The sequence below is a fragment of the Macadamia integrifolia genome, unplaced genomic scaffold (assembly GCF_013358625.1).
Source record: "Macadamia integrifolia cultivar HAES 741 unplaced genomic scaffold, SCU_Mint_v3 scaffold_30A, whole genome shotgun sequence".
NCBI lineage: Eukaryota > Viridiplantae > Streptophyta > Magnoliopsida > Proteales > Proteaceae > Macadamia > Macadamia integrifolia.
Window position 1 is genome coordinate 354,810 of NW_024870663.1, and position 19,671 is coordinate 374,480.

At 40.0% G+C, this 19,671-nt stretch overlaps 1 protein-coding gene across 2 annotated transcripts in view; it reads right to left on the reverse strand.

Moving 5' to 3' along the window:
• Positions 1–19,671, reverse strand: part of LOC122071611 — a 98,712-nt gene that overhangs the window by 17,918 nt on the left and 61,123 nt on the right. For both annotated transcript variants that reach the window (XM_042635997.1, XM_042635996.1), the window contains exon 11: positions 1,834–1,941. In XM_042635997.1, the coding sequence (XP_042491931.1) occupies positions 1,834–1,941 (108 nt within the window). The remainder of the gene's footprint in view (positions 1–1,833; positions 1,942–19,671) is intronic.

Sequence of the window (19,671 nt, forward strand, 5' to 3'; positions counted from 1 at the left end):
TGGATCAGAGGTTCCAACAAGGAGGAGCCAACATAAGCCCAGATTTGTTGGTCTTCATGGGCCAGGCCTAGGCCCAAGCATAAGGCCAATATTTAACCCACGAATGTGAGGAATTTCTAGAAGCATGTTAGTTCTCATTAGTGGAGTTATTTTATATTAATGTTAGGTCAATGTTTGGTGAAAGTTAGGTAAATGTTTGGTGGATGTGTTAATGGGTGTTACCTTTTTATGTTTGGTTAGCCTATTTAAGATGTAAGAGCCACAGAGCTCAAAACCAAAAATTTGATCAAAACATTGCTACGTGCACGTGTGTGTGTGAGATGCCTCATATTGTGAGAGACAATAGCCCTTGGTGAGATTCCGAGGAGGAGATCGGTGGGAGGCCATCTTCTACTTGACAGGAGATCAACGTTTCTTCTACACAACTTCATCTTCAAGTTCAGTCTTCATTCCAGCACTGGTTCAGACATTTTGTGACTGGTAAAATTGTTACAACATCAGTTATTTTTATGACTAAGTTCTATTCTGGATTCTGATATTCCATTTGAGCTCAATCATCATCTAAGTTGCAGACCAGCATGGCAGTATCACAGGCACTCCATCCAGTAGGATGAAACTTCTGATCATATCATATTCAACCTAATTTCCTGTCCAAGGAGTTTCAGGTCTGAGGATCCTTATTAAGCTACCGATTTCTGACCAGAGCTATAACTCACCATCCGACCAATGGATGGTCTCCCAATTTTGAGAGTATACCCATCATATACAGACCCTTCGACCAGCAGGTTGTGATCCTTGTGGGTTACACATCTCTCTTAATTCTGGCCTAGCACTGCAATTCTGGTTCTTCTTGCAGAATCCTTCCTCTCACTGTTAGATGATTAGGATCCCACAAACTAGTACTAGAACTCAATTGCACGAAGCACAATGACCCTTAACAGTAGAGCAGCAACTAAATTTCAATTCAATGAAGCAAATAACAACTCAATTATTTAGCTTAACTAACCTCCATGCTTAAGGATAGGCGACAAAGCTTTGACAAATGGAAAATTCCTAACTTACCATTCCAAGACACAAATTAACTTCTCTATTTGGATACAGCTCAATTTTTACGTAAGGCATACTAATATAAAAAATAAAATAAAATAAAAAAATTTGAGGCCCCTCCTAACAAACACCCCCCCCCCAAAAAAAGGTTGACTTCCTCTTTAGACAATATAGAGAACTTCCAAACATTCGAGACCACGCCCCAAATTCCTAAAATCTAAACTCCAAATCCATTCTAATTTTGTGTTTGATGACTCGAACTTCATATTTGGGAAGCTCAACTCCAGTTAAAAATTCAGACTTGAATGAGTATTCCCAAATTTATAATAATAAAAAAACCAAAACTAAAAATATAAAGTGAACTAAAGATAGTTGACTAAAACTTTCAAATTAACATTTCTCATCACAGCATGACATCTCAGTCAATTGGCCATAATCCTCCCAAAGACAACTTTGATTTAAAATCTTGGTCTCACTAGAAAGCTGACCGAAATCTTTCAAACAGAACCTAAACCATTCCAAAAGGATGAGTTTTGACCTCCCAAAAGTAGTTCCAAAAATAGATTGAAAGAAATAACACATGTAATAACTCAACATCCTTTGAAGCTTGAGATGTAACAGCACCAAATGAACTTGAAATCAAGAGGATTTATGAGATCAGAACTAGGTACTAGTCAAGAAGATGAAGCCCATAAGATAACATATTATTTCATTAAATAATTAAATAAGTGTTTCACCTTTCCCCAGCTAATTTCCTTATGAAACAATAATTAGTGGCATACTTACAAGAACCAATCTGACCCAATGCTTCAAGTGCACTCTCACATTCATCTGCATCTTGGCTTTCCAATGATCTCAATCTTCCATCAATGGCCAAAAGAACAGTTTTAATAGCTGCAATCCATAAGCAACAGTACAAAAGTTACATATTATTTCCCTTAATTCCTTGTAACAAACAGAATTTCACAACTCCGTAGACTAGATGGTTGTAATAGTAGAATTTCAACATTTACAACCGATAACCACATATGGTGCATGAAATGGATGAACATGCAAAGAATCAATGCCAAGCTTTCCCGAAGTGAAGGATATGGTTTCATAAGAATCACATAAAGTTGTTATACACTCCATGAAGAGATAAATTAATATGTTGATAATGATAATGATAATGATAATGAAAAAACAATAACAATACAACACTTTTTCGAGATAGATGACAAAGAGATCTGAAGCAAGGGATTCCTCAAGCAGTCATCAGACTGAAAAGCAGCCTTCTGAAAGAGGAAGTAGCTATTTTAGGACTCTAATCCCAGTCCAGAAGTTCACACACAAACCACACTCAACCCTTTGACTATTTATCAAAGCAAAAGACAAAGCACGGAGAGGATTGAAGGGAAGGGGGGGTTCAATCATCCAACGATCTTAAATAGGTTAGTGATTAAAGTATGTAACCACTGAAAGCTGGCCTCTCTCAATCGGTTGACTTTCTGATGTTGGACTAATATGTATGGCATGAAACTAGGCATGAAACTGAATCAATGAATTCAGTCCTATTGCAGCTGGTGACCTCCTTTCACTTGCTATTTTACCAGGTCCGATAGGTCAGTCGCCCGGTAGCCGCTCCGCTATGGAGCTATGTATACACTGCCACATCGTGATTCTATTTCGAAAGTGAGATCACTACCAGCTTGTTGAAGAGGAAAAGATCACTCCTAAACACAGCCGTGATCTTATATACAATACCACCGACAACAACTAAAAACAAAGCATATCAACAATACAACAACAACAACAACAACAACATCATCCAAAACCTTATCCCAACTTAATGGGTTGGCTACATGGAGATTCCAAGCAAGCACGAGGAGGATCCATGCAAAAAGATTGACTGGTTATGGCCAATTATAATAAGTGCTGGCTGTTAACCTGACGCACCACAAAAACAAAAGCATATCATACTATACATAATCTAGCCTGACTGTGAACATGGTATACCTGAACCCACCTTAATTGGAATATATTCAGATTGGATTATGTTGTAAATATGGATCAATAGTAGGTATAAGGGTAATTCTGTCCATGAGAGCATATATGAACTTGTACTTCTTGTTCACTTATTATAAATAAAGAGGGTCTGCAATTCTAACAACCCAATTCATTCCTCATAATCAAACATGGAATCAGAGCCAAGATCCACACCTTAGGGCCACCATCTCCATCTCTCACCTCCCTCTCTTTCTCGACTTTGGGATCAGCGCCCATCTCTCTCTCGGTAGTGCTTCCCTAAAACTACCAAGATCTCTTCTAGCCCCTCTCTCCTCTGTCTAGACTCTCAGATCAACATGCCTAATGATCTTAAGAGATCCAATCCCTTTTTTCCCTTTTCCTATATCAATGTTTAGGGTTCTTATACCCTAATCAATTTTGATGCCAGGGTTGTCTTCCTTGTCTTTTGCATTGATTTAGGTTGATGAAGCCTTCTTCTGGAGTTATTCACCTGTGATATGGCTTGTGATAGCCCTTTTCCATCCCAGGTCACCTTGTTTAACTTCATCCATGCACAACTTTTTTGTTGTTACACCATGTTAGACCTTACTGATGCATCAATTGGATCAGAAGTAGTGAGTCATGGAGTACATCAGTCTTTCCCATCACTCCCTGTCAATATTGTTCGCCCTTGACGGGCGAAATTACTTGATGTGGCCTCGTTCCTATTATCTCGCTATCAATGCCCATAGCTATGCTGGTTATTTGACAGGAAAGAAAAGACTCGATGGTGATGTCTTTCCTTCTGACCCTAGCAACCACAACTGGCTAGTGGTTATCTTCTCTTGACAATGCTGCTAAGATCTGGAAGATTGCAAAGGACACATAATTTCAGGTTGGGAATGCTGCCCAAGTGTTTGCTTTGCGTAAACATCTCCACAACACCATGCAGAAGGATCTCAGTTTGTCCCAGTATTTACTGTGTTGCATATGTTATAGCAGGAACTTGATTTCTATGATACCTATCAGCCTAAATGTCCTGATGATGCTATGAGGTACAAGAAACAACATGCTCAGTTTTCTGTTTATGATTTTTTGGCTGGGCTGAAGATAACATATGATAAAATTCGGGTTCAAGTGCTTAGCCGTGATCTGCTTCCCACTTTGGAGCAATCTTATTCATTGGTCCAGTTAGAAGACAGCCATCCGGGTACCATGTTTCCACCACCCTCTGCTACTCCCGATTGATCCGCCTTACACACTCAATCTCACACTCCATCCCACATTGGTACATGTCCTGTAGATTTTCCACCTCTGACAACGAACTTGTTCGATGTGACTATTGTGGAAAGGAGTGGCATACCAAGGAGTTTTGTTGAAGCTCCATAGTCGTCCTGCATCTCGTAAGCGCAAGGGCAAGGGTCGTGGCAAGTCCCCTAGGCTGCTAATCGCACTAAGGCCAAAGCTCTTGTACCCACTAGCAACGTGCATGTGGCAATTGGATCATCTCTCACAAAGGAGGAGGTTGTAATGTTCCACCATAAGATGTCTCTGACTCACTCACCTGCTTCCACTGTGCCTGCCTCTACATCTACTGTCGTCCACACCGATCTTAACCTTCCTTACTCAGGTATCTAGTTTGCTGGTCAATGCGCATCAGTGGTTTTTCGTCCCTGGATTATGGACTCTAGGGCCACTAGTCACATGACTAGTACTTCCAATTTATTACTTTGGTATTCCCTTGTTCAAGTAATGCAGAAGTATGTTACGAGTAAACTATCCCCAACAGACTACAACCCCAAAGAAGACAATTCAAGACTTCAAAGCTAGTTTTAGAATCGCCAGAGATAGAATAGAATAACAAAGAAAGTAACCTAGAAATAACCCCACAAAGTGCAAGAAAAACAACTCCCAAAAACCAGAAAAGAACTCAGACAATAGGAGAGAGAAAATGACGTGCGGGGACCAAGAGAGAGACCTGCGGCTGAGCTGGGAGAGCTCATTTGGAGTTGAGCTTCTGGTCGAAGGTAGGGCCCACCAAGGGTACAAAAACCCCCAAAGATAACATACTTCTAACGGCTGGTTTTGGAGTTATGCACTTTCTTGATTTTCAGACCTAGGAAAGAGAATATAAGAGAGATCTGCAGAGACAGCAGGACTTCTTGGGCAGCTTCCAAAAGAGGACCGAGTGGTCCTATAAGAGCCTAGAACACCCCCTAACAGTGGCTCCTCAATCAGATTACAGAATGGGGAAGAGGAGAGAGATTGCAGGCCTCAAATCCCCAATATTCAAGCTGGCCAATTCTGGTTCTGGTAGTTCTAAGTAGGTCTAATTTCTCACAATGGCAGTAAATAGGAACAGCAAATAATGAACAGAAAACTGAAGTAAAGAAGAGAACCAATACCAAGAGAATTGTAGGTGGGGTGGCTATCTCGGCCTAAGCATCTCACCCACAGCTATCTCGGCTGTTAGAAGCAATTGACTACAATTTTCTTTATTCAAATCTCAAGATTTAGAGTACATTAGCTCCTCTATATAGAGGGCAGATCAGCAGTCATACCATAACTAGGAGTTAAGACTCCATGCAGGATTAGACATTACATAATAGGAGTTGGACTCCAAATTAAACGAGACTAAAACCCCAACATGGAGTAGGTAACTACTAGTCATTAACGAAGAGCCTCTAATGGGCTGAGGACACTCGATGGACCTAATGGGCCTTATTAATTAACCTACTAACTTAATAACATAAACTGATGGGCCCAATGGGCCCTTACTAATTAACTAAGACCCACACTTAAGTGGGGATCAATTGGGGCCTCTTGGATTGGGCTTTCCTCCTACGATAGCCTAGTCCAAAGTATGGATCTACGTCAGCTCACCCCTTCTTAGAATCATTCGTCTCTGATGAATGGATGAAGGACATATAACGCTCGTAGAGATCTGTATCAAGACGCTGAAAATCATCGACATGGATCCAAGTGCACTTTTGCTGAGGTCGTCCTTTCCACTTGACAAGGAATGAGTAGTAACCCTTACCACCACGAATGGTAGTGAATTTGTAGTCAAGGACATCTTCAATAATATCAATTGTAGGGGTTACAAATTGGGGAAGCTTTGCATGCTCTGTGTCTCCTTCATCAGAATGATGTCCCACATAGAATGTAAGATCAGCCGCATTGAAGACATTGTTGATCTTCAGAGTAGGAAGTAATTCCAGCATGTAAGCATTAGGACCAATACGCTTCAAAACCTTGTATAGACGCATGTTCCAAGGATGGAGCTTGTGCACGATACTGGGAGGGAACCTCTCAGGTGGAATTCAAACCATCACCATATCACTAGGTTGAAATTCCACGTAGCGTCGATGACGGTTCACAGTTGCTTGATACCCATCATTACTAACAGCTATACGTCAGCGAACATCAGCATGTACCTCTGTGATATGCCTAAGGAACTCATCCGCTTCAACACTAATACGGGCATGAGGTGGCAATGGTACCATGTCAATCAGTCATTGTGGTTGCAGTTCAAGAACAATCTCAAATGGAGTACGACCGGCGGTGCGGTTGACAGAGCTATTATATGCAAACTTTGCTATGTCAAGAATAGATGGCCATGTCTTCTCATAATCACGAACTAGGCAACAGAGCAAATTGCCAAGGCTTCTATTCACTACCTCAATCTGACCGTCTGTTTGAGGATTGAATGCCGTAGAGAACGTGTTACCTCTTTCACCAGTTCAGCTGCTTTAGTAACAAAGGCCAATCAGTCCGGTTTCTTCACTAGTAACCAAGAACTCTCCATGGGGCAGCACACACAGCTTCTTGTCCAACTAGTGTTTCTTGCTAGTGTTGGCTTTGCAAGGTTGCTTCTTTAGCTCAGGGGTTCCGTGGGAAGAGGCCTTTTCAATGTTCTTTAAGATGTGTTGTCTTCGTATTTGGGCAGCCCTTAACTTTGCCTTCACTTGTGGTATGTTGACGGGATTTAGAGTGAATGGCTTGCCTTTATGATTGAAAAAGCATTGGTTCCTAGTACCTCCAACTAGAACATTGTTGTCATAGAGCCAAGGCCTACCAAATAGCACATCAATGAGAACCACGGGGATGACATCACACCATACATTTTCTTCATAATCTGAAACCTTCAGTGGTACAGAATAACGTTGAGTTACAACCATGGTATTGTTGTCTAGCAGTGATACTTTGTATGGTTGTGGATGGGGTTTAGTCTTGAGCTTCCCTTCAACCACGAAAGCTTGAGATACTACATTCACACAACTCCCGTTGTCCACAATTACCTGAGCTTTGTGAAGCCCACAAGACATCAAAGTGTAGAATATATTGTGCCTTCTCCAGTCTTCTCCTTTTGCTTCAGCCACTAGGATTTTTGCCACTATATTGACGGAAGCATCAACTTCTGGTGCATATTCATCTCCATATTCATCTTCCATTCCTTCAACGGCAACATTTGCGACCCAATCAGCATCCTGTGCTTCAAAGAGTTGCATGTCTGGGTTGGACTCAATAGCATTGATGATGGAGTTGGATCTTCCACGCTGAGGACAGAATTTTGCAACATGTCCAGTTCCCCCGCAGCTATAACATGTCAAGGATCCTAAGTCTCTTCCACCCATAAGACTCTTACCCCTATCCTGTGTAGCTTATGGAGCTCAGGTAGAAAATCCGTTAGGTTTAGTTGGTACGAATGGCCTTTTAACATCAGTAGGCTGATTGAACCTTCTAGGGGCTGATTTGATCAAATCCTCAGACTCTAAAGATTTTTCGATGCAAGTGTTCAATGATAGTAGCTCGATCACACCGAGTTTGTCACGAATGTTATGTCAGAATCCCAACTTGAACCGGTATAAAAGTAGTTCTTCATCTTCATAATATGCACCTGTTTGTGACAGTAAGTCATTAAATTTATTAATATACTCTTCAACAATCATATTACCTTGGCGGAGAGTATTGAGCATGTCAAGGACGCGACGTCTATATGTTGGTGGTAGATATCTCTCCCTAAGTGTTCTTTTCAGATCTTCCCAAGTGCGAGGTTCTAGATGCCTACCATAGTTGTCACGGCGTCAGGGCGAACCAAGGCGGTGGAGGGTTGTCTAAGCGCTTAGGCGAGAAGGCGCACGCCTTGAGGCGAACAAGGCGACCAATTGTTATATTTTATTTTTCCTATTTTCTAACATTATTTAGTAAGCTATATATACCTTGTATCATAAAAAATCAAGATTAAGCAACATCAAGTCATTAAAAATCAACATTTAGCCATATTAAATCATAAAAAATTAACATTAAGTCATATTAAGTTATAAAAAATCAAAATTTAGAGAAATGCTCTGGTTCTATAATAAGTTTGACTGGTCAAATGATATAATTTTTACATGAGACTTTTTGTATCAGTTATAATATAAAATCAGCTTTCCAACAAGTCTAAGATTACTTAAATCTGAGTTGTAATGACCAAGTTATGCTCCGGTCAAACTTATTTTTAAGTGCGCGAATGCTATTAAAATCGCCTAAATGAAAATAATTTTATGGATATCAAAACAAAAAATTATTTTACCAGACTTTTGGTTTTTAGCAATGTTTTAACATGATAGAATTTATAAAATTTTCATAATTGAGAAAAACTCCAGCATTTAAAAGTTGAAAATCGCCCCTATAACCAAAATCCAGTTTTTCTTCTTGGACTGATGGTTGACTTTTTATCTTTTTAGAATTTGATTTTTAAACTATTTTTATTAGATTCAAATAGGGGGTATTTGCTTATTTATGAATAATATCTTAAGTAAATGAAATAACAAATATAAAAAGCATTTACTTAAATGATATTTGGCATAAATAAGTGCCAAAACACAAGGCAGCATGCAGTGCAATAAGGCGACTGTCGCCTAGGCCCCAGGCAAACCGCCTGGACGCCTAGGCGTCGCCTTGGCGTCTAGGCATTTTTTGTAGGGGCAGGGCGAGGGACGCTATTGTGTACATAGGAAAGGCAGTCACCTTTGGCGCCTTGGACGCCTTTGTATGAAAGGCATACGCCTTGTTTTTTTTTTTTCCCCTTCCACTTAAGTATTTGTTTTTTATATTCTAATTGTAAACTTTTCATTTGATGAAGTACAGGTTTTTAAATGGTGTGAGATGCATGGAATCATTTTACCCCCTTAAGTGAACAAAAAAAAAAAGCTTGGTGGTGTCGTGGTGGGGGAAAATATAACATGAAAGGGGTTATAATTTAAAACCCTCCACTGTTTCTCTCTCCCGGTGAAGTCTCTTTGCGATTAACTTCTCTACGCCTCTAAACCTAGAGAACCTGCGCTGGATTCATTGATTCAACCGACCGATTGAGATTGAAGTTGGACTTGGCTGAAATCCATCGTTCCCTCCTCTGTTTCGACTTCAAGTATGTTTGTAATATTTTTTTTTACCTCTTGTTCCTCTGCTTCTTCTTCGTCTACGACTCTTTTTTTTTTCCCTCTTCTTCCTCTGCTTCTTCTTCGTCTACGATTGTTTTTTTTATTTTTTCCCTCTTCTTCCTTTGCTTCTTCTTCGTCTACGACTTTTTTTTTCTTCTTTTCCTCTGCTTCTTCTTCGTCTACGACTGTTTTTTTTTCTTCTTCTTCCTCTGCTTCTTTTTATTCTTCTTCTTCTTCGTCTTCTTCGTCTTCTGCTTCTTCATCTGTGTCTCTTTTTGCTAGCTTTTTTTTCTCCCCTGCTGCTGTAGTACTTCTTCTTCTTCATCTGCTGTAGTACTTCTTCCTCCTTTGCTTCGGCTTCTTCCTGTCTCTTCTTTCTCTGTTTCTTCTTCTTCCTCCTTTGCTTCGTCTGTACTGGCAGCCCTGCTGCTAGTGGCTAGTGCTTTTTTTTCCATTTCCCCTCTACTGTTCTCGAATGCTTCTTATGGAGGCTGCCGGTTCTTTCTATGCTTCTTGTCCTGCGCTGGCAGCACCGCTGCTAGTGCTTCTTTTTTTTTTCCCCCTGTAGGTAGACGTAGACTATAATCTGTATTATGAATTTACGACTGCATGATTACTACTGTTGTGCATTAGTGTTGTGCATTAGTGCAATCTCTTATGAATTTTTTTTTTACTACTGTTGTGCATTAGTGCTATGCTTTTTCTCTTACGAATTTTTTTTACCACTGTTGTGCTGCTTGTGCATTAGTGCAATGCTTCGTCTCTTTTTATTTTTATTCTTTTCCCCTCTGGTGTTCTGCGACTGGTTCTTTTTTATTTACCCCTGCTGCTGTAGGTAGTAGACTGTATTATGATTACATGATTAATTGATTGCACTTCTCTGCTTCTTCTCCTGCTAGTGCATTTCCCTGCTACTGTAGGTAGACTGTAGTGCATTAGTTATTATTTTTTAGATTGTAGAGTGCATTAGCGGCAGTGCAATGCTTCTTCTCTTATGAATTTTTTTTTACTACTATTAACTGTTGTGCATTAGTGCAATGCCTCCTCTCATTTTTATTTTTTGTTAGTTTCTCTTGTTGTTGTTCCTTATGTTTGTGTAGTTTATTCAAATAGATATGGCTACTAATGGTAGTGGCGGGCCTACTGCTAGCACTGGAGCATCAACATATGATCCAAGCAAAGATCCAACTAGGAAGGCCAAATCAAAAGACCCCAGGTGGAAGTATAGATATTGGCCAGATCTTAATGATAAGAACTTAGTGCGATGTACACTTTGTGGAAAGGATGCCAAAGGAGGAATCAAAAGGCTTAAGCAACATTTAATTGGTCGGTATGGAGATATATCAAAGTGCCCAAAAACAACTGCAGCAATCGCTAGAGAGATGCATGAAGCTATCATGCGAAATCAGAAGAGGAAGCCTGATGTATTTGATGAGGATTATTCTGTTGATCATCAGCAGGGAGAGGATTTGCCTGAAGAGATAGAAAGCGGAGGCAACTGCAGTCTGGTGCACCAAGGCCCCCAACTATAGACTCCTCAATAAGGAACCTTGTGCCAAGCTCTGGGACAGCTTCCAAAAGGAATAAAGCTAATGTTATTACACCAGCGGCAGTAAAGGGTCCAATAGATTCTTATCTTCGACGGACTCCTGAAGAAATAGTTGGTGAGAAGAGGTCTAAAGGTTCTACCCAGACAACAATACAAAGCAGCTTAAGATCAAATGCAGACAAAAAGAAAACTAATGCATATGTTGCAAAATGGTTTTATGAAACAGGCATCCCATTCAATACAGTCAAGTTAAGGAGCTTTGAGGAGATGGTTGAAGCCATTGCACAGTTTGGGTCAAGATATAAGCCCCCTTCTTACCATGAGTTGAGAGTGCCCTTGCTACAGGATGAAAAAGCTCAGATTGACTGTATCAAGAAGAAATATGAAGATTATTGGAAAAGGTACGGGTGCACTGTTATGTCTGATGGGTGAACTGACAAGAGAGGTAGACACTTGATTAATTTCCTTGTCAATTGTCCATTGGGGACTTATTTTATAGGCTTTGTAGATGTATCTAGTGAGTCTCAATATGCAGACATGTTATTTCAGCTGCTTGATAGTAAAATTGAAGAAATTGGGGAGGATAATGTGGTACAAGTAGTTACAAACAATGCAGCTAATTATGTTGCAGCTGCTAGAATGTTGATGCAAAAACGGATTAAGCTTTATTGGACTCCTTGTGCAGCTCATTGTTTGGACCTCATGTTAGAGGACATTGGCAAGTTGAAAGCTTATAAAACAACAATAGAGAGGGCAAAAACAATGACAAGTTTTATCTACAGACATTACAAACTTGTTGATGTTGTGAGGAAAAAGACAAATGGGATAGATCTGGTGAGGTCTGGAGTTACAAGATTTGCTACCTCATTCTTGACACTACAAAGTTTGTACAAGAACAAGGATGCCTTGAAGCAATTATTTGTATCTGATGATTGGAATAGTTCTAAGTTGTCCAAGACAGAGGCAGGTAAGAAAGTACTTGAGACAATACTGGCACAAACATTCTAGAACCGTGTACTAGATTGCTTAAGAGCATCCCAACCAATTTTAGTTGTCTTGAGGTTAGTAGATGGTGATGAGAGGCCTGCATTGCCTGAATTTGGAAATGGAAATAGCAAAAAAAAAAAGGATAAAAGTAAATTTTGCCAACAAAGAATGGTCATGGAAGAAGGTGTTATCAATTATTGATGACCGTTGGGAGGTCCAAATGGATCGACCTTTATATGCTGTTGGCTTTTACCTAAATGCTAGCAAATATTTTGATTACATCAATGATGAGAGACTCCCTTTTGAAGAATCATGTAAAATACAAGACGCATTCATGACAGTTATTGAAAGAATGGTGCCCGACTTAGCTATGCAAGATAAGATCATACGTGAGTCTCAAATGTACAGAAAATGTGAAGGTAGATTTTCAAGGATTTTGGCTATTAAACAACGGAAAGCCGATGAAGAAGCATTGGATCCTAGTAAGTACTAAGTATTTTTTTTTTATTTTAATAAGTATTTAACAATATGTGTATCTAATTTTTTCCTTATATATAGTCTCTTGGTAGGAAACATATGGATCTTCGACCCCTACACTTCAACAATATGCAATACGCATATTAGGCCTTTGTTGCTCCGCGTCCAGTTGTGAGCACAATTGGAGCACATTTGATTTTGTAAGTATTTTTTAAATATTAGTTTGTAATTATACTTTTTACATCTATTTCTTGACTTAAATAAAGAGGTATTTATGGATTCAAATTCACACCAAGAAGAGGAATAGACTAGAACATCAGCGCTTGAATGATCTAGTCTATATCCAATATAATCGTCGACTTCATTCAAGGTTCCAAGAAAGAAGGGAAAAAGGCAGCAATTATGATCCATTAATTCTTGATGAAATGAATTGGAGTAGTGAATGGATAACAGGGGAGCAAGAAGATGGAGATTTAGTCCATCCTGGAGACGACCTCACATGGGGAGATGTTGATAGAGCAGTTGGTGCATCTACATCGGTTGGGGGTCGTAATTTACCTAGGAGGGCTCAAGGATCAACAAGTGCAGCCAATATTTGCTAGCACACGTCGTGGTAGGGGGAGGGCCACTGTTGAGGAATCTCAGATGATGAAGTTGAAGAAGAGGTCCACGATGTTGTGCATGATGATGAAGATATTGAAGAAGACTTCGGTGATGGGCCAACTGATTCTATGAGTCAACAACAACAAGAGGGAGAAGAAGTAGATGTGGATTTGTTAGCTTGATTATGGTTAAACAAGAACAAAGTTTAGCTTGATGGTTTATTTTGTTGTTTTAAAATTTATACTTTAAAGCTTACTAAAGTTTAGCATTTTGGTTTATTTTTATGTTTCTCAATTTCCATTAGGTGTTTTTAATTCTCCCCGGGTAGGATTGGAACCCATGGCCTATCACCTATCATGAGTCATGACTCATATATTAAGGAACAAGGTTTCTCTTGTTGCTTAGTGCTTTAGTGTCACTAACTTATATGTATTGATTGACAGGGGGTTAAACATTAAAATATCATGGTTCATGGACTCATGGTCTATGATGGACTTTGTGGATCTCGTTTTGGGCATCATAGAGGTAAGTATATCTAACTACATACTTAAATAGTTAAATATTATATTATTTATAATATTTCATTAGGAATTATATGTTGTTATGCACTTATGCCTTTTGTTTAATTTATAGCTTTTTTTTTATGAATAATTTTTTTATTTTTTGTTGTGTTTTCTCATGTTAGAAAATATATATCACTTTGCAATTTGCATTGATATGAATTTCATGTTGAATGTTGATTCTTGTCTCTTGATGTTGCTTAAAGTGTGTATTTTTTTCCCTTGATGTTGCTTAAAGTCGTGCTTCTTGTATTTTGATATAACTTAAAGACTTGATTTTTTACAAGCAATTTAAAATTAAGAATATCATTGTTATACAGTTATACTAGATATTATAGATATATTAAAAAATAGTAACGTCTTTTTAGCGCCGCCTTAAGGCGGACGCCTTCTCACCTAAGCGCTTAGACAGCCCTCCAACGCCTTGGTTCGCCTTGTCGCCGTGACAACTATGGTCTTCCACCAATCCTTAGCACCACCAGTCAGCTTAGTAATAGCAAGTTGGACCTTCCGTTCTTCAGACATTTGGTACCAATGGAAGTAATCATCAAAGGAGTTCAGTCAGTTATGGAAATAGAGAGGATCATGTTTTCCATTATACTCCTTCAGTTCCAATTTCACCTTATGGCCATCATCATGGTGAAACTGGTTACCCTCATACTCATCAAACTCTTTACCTCGAGCTGGTATGTTCCTCCGAGCTTAAAAGGTGAACCTTCTTGGCATAGTTTTAGTGTTGTTGACTGTGTTGGACTGAGCAGCATTAGTCCCTTTCAGGTCAAATATCTGTTGATCTATATTGTCCATTCTTGCAGTCAATACTTGGAGGGATTTCATCACATTCTCTAGTGAAATTTGTTTGGAGCTTTCTTTAGCCATAGCTCTGATACGACTTAATGCAGAAGTAGGTTACAAGTAAACTACTTCACTTCGCCACCTTGTGGAAAGGGAGTGAGTGTGTGATATTCCTTTGTCCTACTAGTTGGACTGTTGTTTGCCTTCCTAAAGAAGAAAGGGGTTGAACTCTGCCGGAATCATCAAATTGGCCTAGAAGATTACATCCAAGAAGGACAATATATGGGTCAAATGGGTGTACTTGAACCTGCTGAGGTCCGACTCCTTTTGGACTGTGAAACCCCGGGCTGATTCTTTATAGGCTTGGAGGAAGATCATGGCCACCCGTCCCCAAATCTCCTCGGCTATCTCTTCTTGAATTTTGTGATGGGCTATCTACCTATCTCTGGCTCGATCCTTGGCACCCCAAAGGAGTCCTCTACCATTATGTTAATGCCAGGAATATATACAACTCAAGATTGCCCAAGCTTGCCCTAGTGGCTGAATTTATATCTTCTAGCACATGGTCTCCTCTAGCCTCCTCCTCGACCCAGCTTGATGGTATTTGGAACTCCTTGCCAGTCATTTCGGACCCCCAGAGGCAAAGACATGACTCTACCCTTTGGCTGCCCTCTTCTTCCAAGATCTTCTCTGCCAAGGCAGCTTGGGATTTTGTTAGAACTCATGGTCCAACCACTCCCTAGCAGAGACTACTTTGGTTCCCTCGTCACATCCCGATGCATAGCTTCACGGCATGCGGGCATGGAGAGTATTCACTAACTCCTTGCCTACGCATTGCTTCCTCATCCAAAGAGGCATACAGGCTGACCCTATATGCATTCTCTATGGGAATGAGCCGGAATCTGTGGACCATCTCTTCTTTGCATGCATAGTCTCCAACTCCATCTGGAAAATGGTTCTTGCCAAATGTTGGCCTGCTACTAGAAGAATCCTCCCTCTGCTTAGAGAATGAATCTGGATGGACATGACCTTCTGAGGCAAGTCTATATGCGACCTGGTGGGAAAGCTTGCCTTCTATGCAACAATCAATCAGATCTAGATGGAAAGAAATGGACCTCCAACTCTCGCTCTCTGGATAAGATTTGGCGCCCCATCTCCTTCGATGTCAAAGCAAAGATCTCAAGGCTCTCCTCCTCTTGTAATCCATCCATTAAGAACTGTCATATTGTAAATTCCTGGGAGCTGCCTAGCTCCATCATCAGGAATGCGTCCCCTTAAGTTGGTCCTCTTTTCTTTTCTCTCCCCCTTTTCTAAGGGTTATATGTTTTCCTTTCTCCTTGGTAATGAATTATTTATTAACCCAACAAAAAAAAGGTTACAAGTAAACTACCCCCAATAGATTACAACCCCAAACAAGACAATTCAAGACTTCAAAGCTAATTTTAGAATCCCCAGAGATAGAATAGAATAACAAAGAAAGTAACTCAGAAATAACCTCACAAGGTACAAAAAAATCCCAAAAACCCAAAAAAAAAAAAACTCAGACAATAGGAGAGAGAAAATGACTTGCACCGGGACCAAGAGAGAGACCTGCGGCTGATCTGGGAGAGCTCAATTGGAGGTGTGCTTTTGGTCGAAGGTAAGGCCTACCAAGGGTACAAAAACCCCCCAAAGATAAAATACTTCTGATGGCTGGTTTTGGAGTTATGTACTTTCTTAATTTTCAGACCTAGGAAAGAGAATATAAGAGAGATCTGCAGAAACAGCAGCAGGACTTCTTGGGCAGCTTCCAGAATAGGACAGAGTGGTCCTATGGTAGCCTAGAACACCCCCTAACAGTGGCTCCTCAATCAGATTACAGATTGCAGGCCTCAAAACCCCAATATTCAAGCTGGCCAATTCTGGTTCTGGTAGTTCTAACTTCTAACTAGGTCTGATCTTCTCACAATGGCAGTAAATAGGAACAGCAAATAATAAACAGAAAACTGAAGTAAAGAAGAGAACAAATACCAAGAGAATTGTAGGTGGGGTGGCTATCTCGGCCCGGGCATCTCACCCACAGCTATCTCGGCTGTTAGAAGCAATTGACTACAACTTTCTTTATTCAAATCTCAGGATTTAGAGTACATTAGCTCCTCTATATAGAGGGCAGATCAGCAGTCATACCATAACTAGGAGTTAAGACTCCATGCAGGATTAGACATTACATAATAGGAGTTGGACTCCAAATTAAACGAGACTAGAACCCCAACATGGAGTAGGTAACTACTAGTCATTAACTAAGAGCCTCTAATGGGCTGAGTACAATCGATGGGCCCACTGGGCCTTATTAATTAATCTACTAACTTAATAACATAATAAGTCATAAACCGATGGGCCCAATGGCCCTTATTAATCAACTAAGACCCACACTTAAGTGGGGATCGATTGGGGCCTCTTGGACTGGGCTTTCCTCCTACGATAGCCTAGTCCAAAGTATGGATCTACATCATCAGGACAAGACAAGGTTTGTGTTGCTGATGGGTCTCTCCTCCATCTCTGGGAAAGGGTCCATAAGTTGTTCTATTGTCTTTAGATTTTGTACTTCATGTTCTTGATTATTCCACTAACCTTCTCTCTGTTGGTCGTCTTACCAACACCCTGACTTGTAAAGTGACTTTTTCCCCTTCTCACTGTGTGTTCCAAGATCTAGTGACAGACAGAAAGATTGGTAGTGGTAGGCTGCAAGATGGTCTTTATTTGCTCGACAATGACATTTCCTCAGTTGGTCAGGCACATCAGACCGGTTCCTCTACAACTTTCCCTGAGCTTTCCCTTTAGTATAGGCGTTGAGGCCATCCTCCCTTTGAGAGTTTTTCCTAATTTAATTGAGCTTTGTAATTCGAAGGATTTTTTCTATGATGCTTACATTTTAGCGAAGCAAACTCGTTCTGTTTATTCAAGCCTAAATAATAGAAGATCTACAACTTTTATGCTTATTCATTCTGATGCTTGGGCCCAACCCGTATTACTTCTATTTTGGGTTTCGTTGGTTTGTTATTTTTATCGATTTTCACTCACGTGCTACTTGGGTTTATTTAATGTGTCATAAAAGTGAGGTTTTCCATTGCTTTCAAAAAATTTACTGCATGGTTTGTATTTAGTTTAATGCGCACATAAAAATTCTCCGTTGTGACAACGGTAAGAGTACTTTGAGAGTTTGTTTCAGAATTTCCTTGCTGCCCAAGGTATCATTCATTAGAGGTTTCCCGTGCTCTCCTTTTTTAGATGAATGAGCCTGCTTTCTTCTGGAGTGAGGCAGTGCTTACTGATGCCCATCTTATCAATCTCATGCCCACTGGGGTACTGGACTTTCGGTCTCCTACCACGGTCCTCACCGGTTCGTCTCCCTTTGTCGTTTCTACCAAGGGTGTTTACTGTTTAGCTATGTTGGCTTTGTTTGCAACCACTAACCCCATGGCAAGTTGGATCCTCATGGTTTGAAATGTGTGTTTGTGGGTTACCCTACTTCCCAAAAGGGTTATAAATGTTATCAACTCGCTTCCCGTCGTTTTTTTTTTTTTTTTTTTTTTTTCTCTCTCTCTCTCTATTTATGCATGTTATATTTCAAAAATCTGCTGCTTAATATTATCAAGTCCCTCTTCATGGGACGGTGACATCGTCGTTTGGTGAAGATGTGATCTCTCTTCTTATTCCTTCCTTGGATGCTCCTCCTCCTACCTCTTCAGTACAGGGGGAGAAGCCTTCAGCTCAGGGGGAGATGTTAGGTGAGCCTCAACCTTCTCTGGATCAACCTTGAAAAGTGTATGTCAGCCGGAATCGTGAGCACACACAAACTGTTGCATAACAGCCTATTGCTCCATCGCTACCTCCAAATCCGGATCCTAGCCCTAGTAATACCTTACCTTTGGATTCCCCATTTATTTTGTTTCTGATCCCTCACTTGATTTACTTATTACTGTCCGGAAGGGAACGAGATCCTGCACTCAAAATCTTATTTCTTGGGTTATTATGTATAGTTCTCTTTCTCCTTCATACTGTGCTTTGCTATCCTCTTAGTCTTTTGTTTCCATTCCCCATAATTGGCAAGAAGCAGTCAAAGAACCACGGTGGAAAGTTGCCATGATTGAAGAGATGAATACTATGGAGGAAAAATAATACTCGGGACATCGTACCTCTTCCTCCACAAAAGAAGATTGCCAGTTGCAAATGGGTGTTTATAGTGAAACAGAACATGGATGGGAGAATTGACAGGTACAAGGCTAGACTGATTGCTAGAAGCTTTACACAAACTTATGGTCTTGAATCTCAGAGAGGTTTTATCCTGTGGCAAATATGAACGCTATCCAGGTAATACTTTCGTGTGCTATGAAACTTGGGTGGGAGTTACAACAACTGGATGTAAAAAATGCATTTCTTTATGGGGAAATGACAGAAGAAGTGTATGTGGATGTATCACTAGGGTTTTCTCATCCTACTACCATAGGGCAGGGTTTAAAGTATCGGTCCGTATTGGCCCTTACCGATACGTATCTGTATCTACCCTTACCGATACTATACAGACCGATACGATACATAGAATTTTTAAAATCCTTTTGTATCGATACGTATCTTACGATACATACCGATACGCACCGATACATACCAATACTCTATGGAAAATTCAAAATCAAAGTGAAATGTACATTTTGGTATGTATCGGTACGTATCAGTGTGTATCAGTATGCATCGACCGATACACCAATACGTACCGATACGGTCATAAAATGGCCAAAATGGATAATTTTTTAGAAAAACAATTTTTTGAGGCGGTTTTGTTCCAAAGTTGCTGCCAACTATTTTTCTCTCTAACTAAAGTGAAAATCAAGATTGGGAACAAGGATTTTACATGTATGGGACAACTACAAACCTTGGATTCTTAGTGCGATACTCTCAATTTACTATTTATGCATAATACATATTATATATAGTTTTTTTTAATTATTTTTTATGCAAAAGTGTTTTCTATCCATTTATGTGTGTATCTTTAGCGTATCTTAACATATCTCTGATACAATACGATACCCTCCAATACGTATCTTAATTTTGACCGACCGATACAGTGACCGATACCGATACTTTAATCCTTGCCATAGGGAAGTTATGCAAGCTCTAGCGAGCATTATATAAGCTGAAACAATCCCCCCACGCCTAGTTTGGAAGATTTCACAAGGCTACGGTTTCCGTTGGATACACTCAA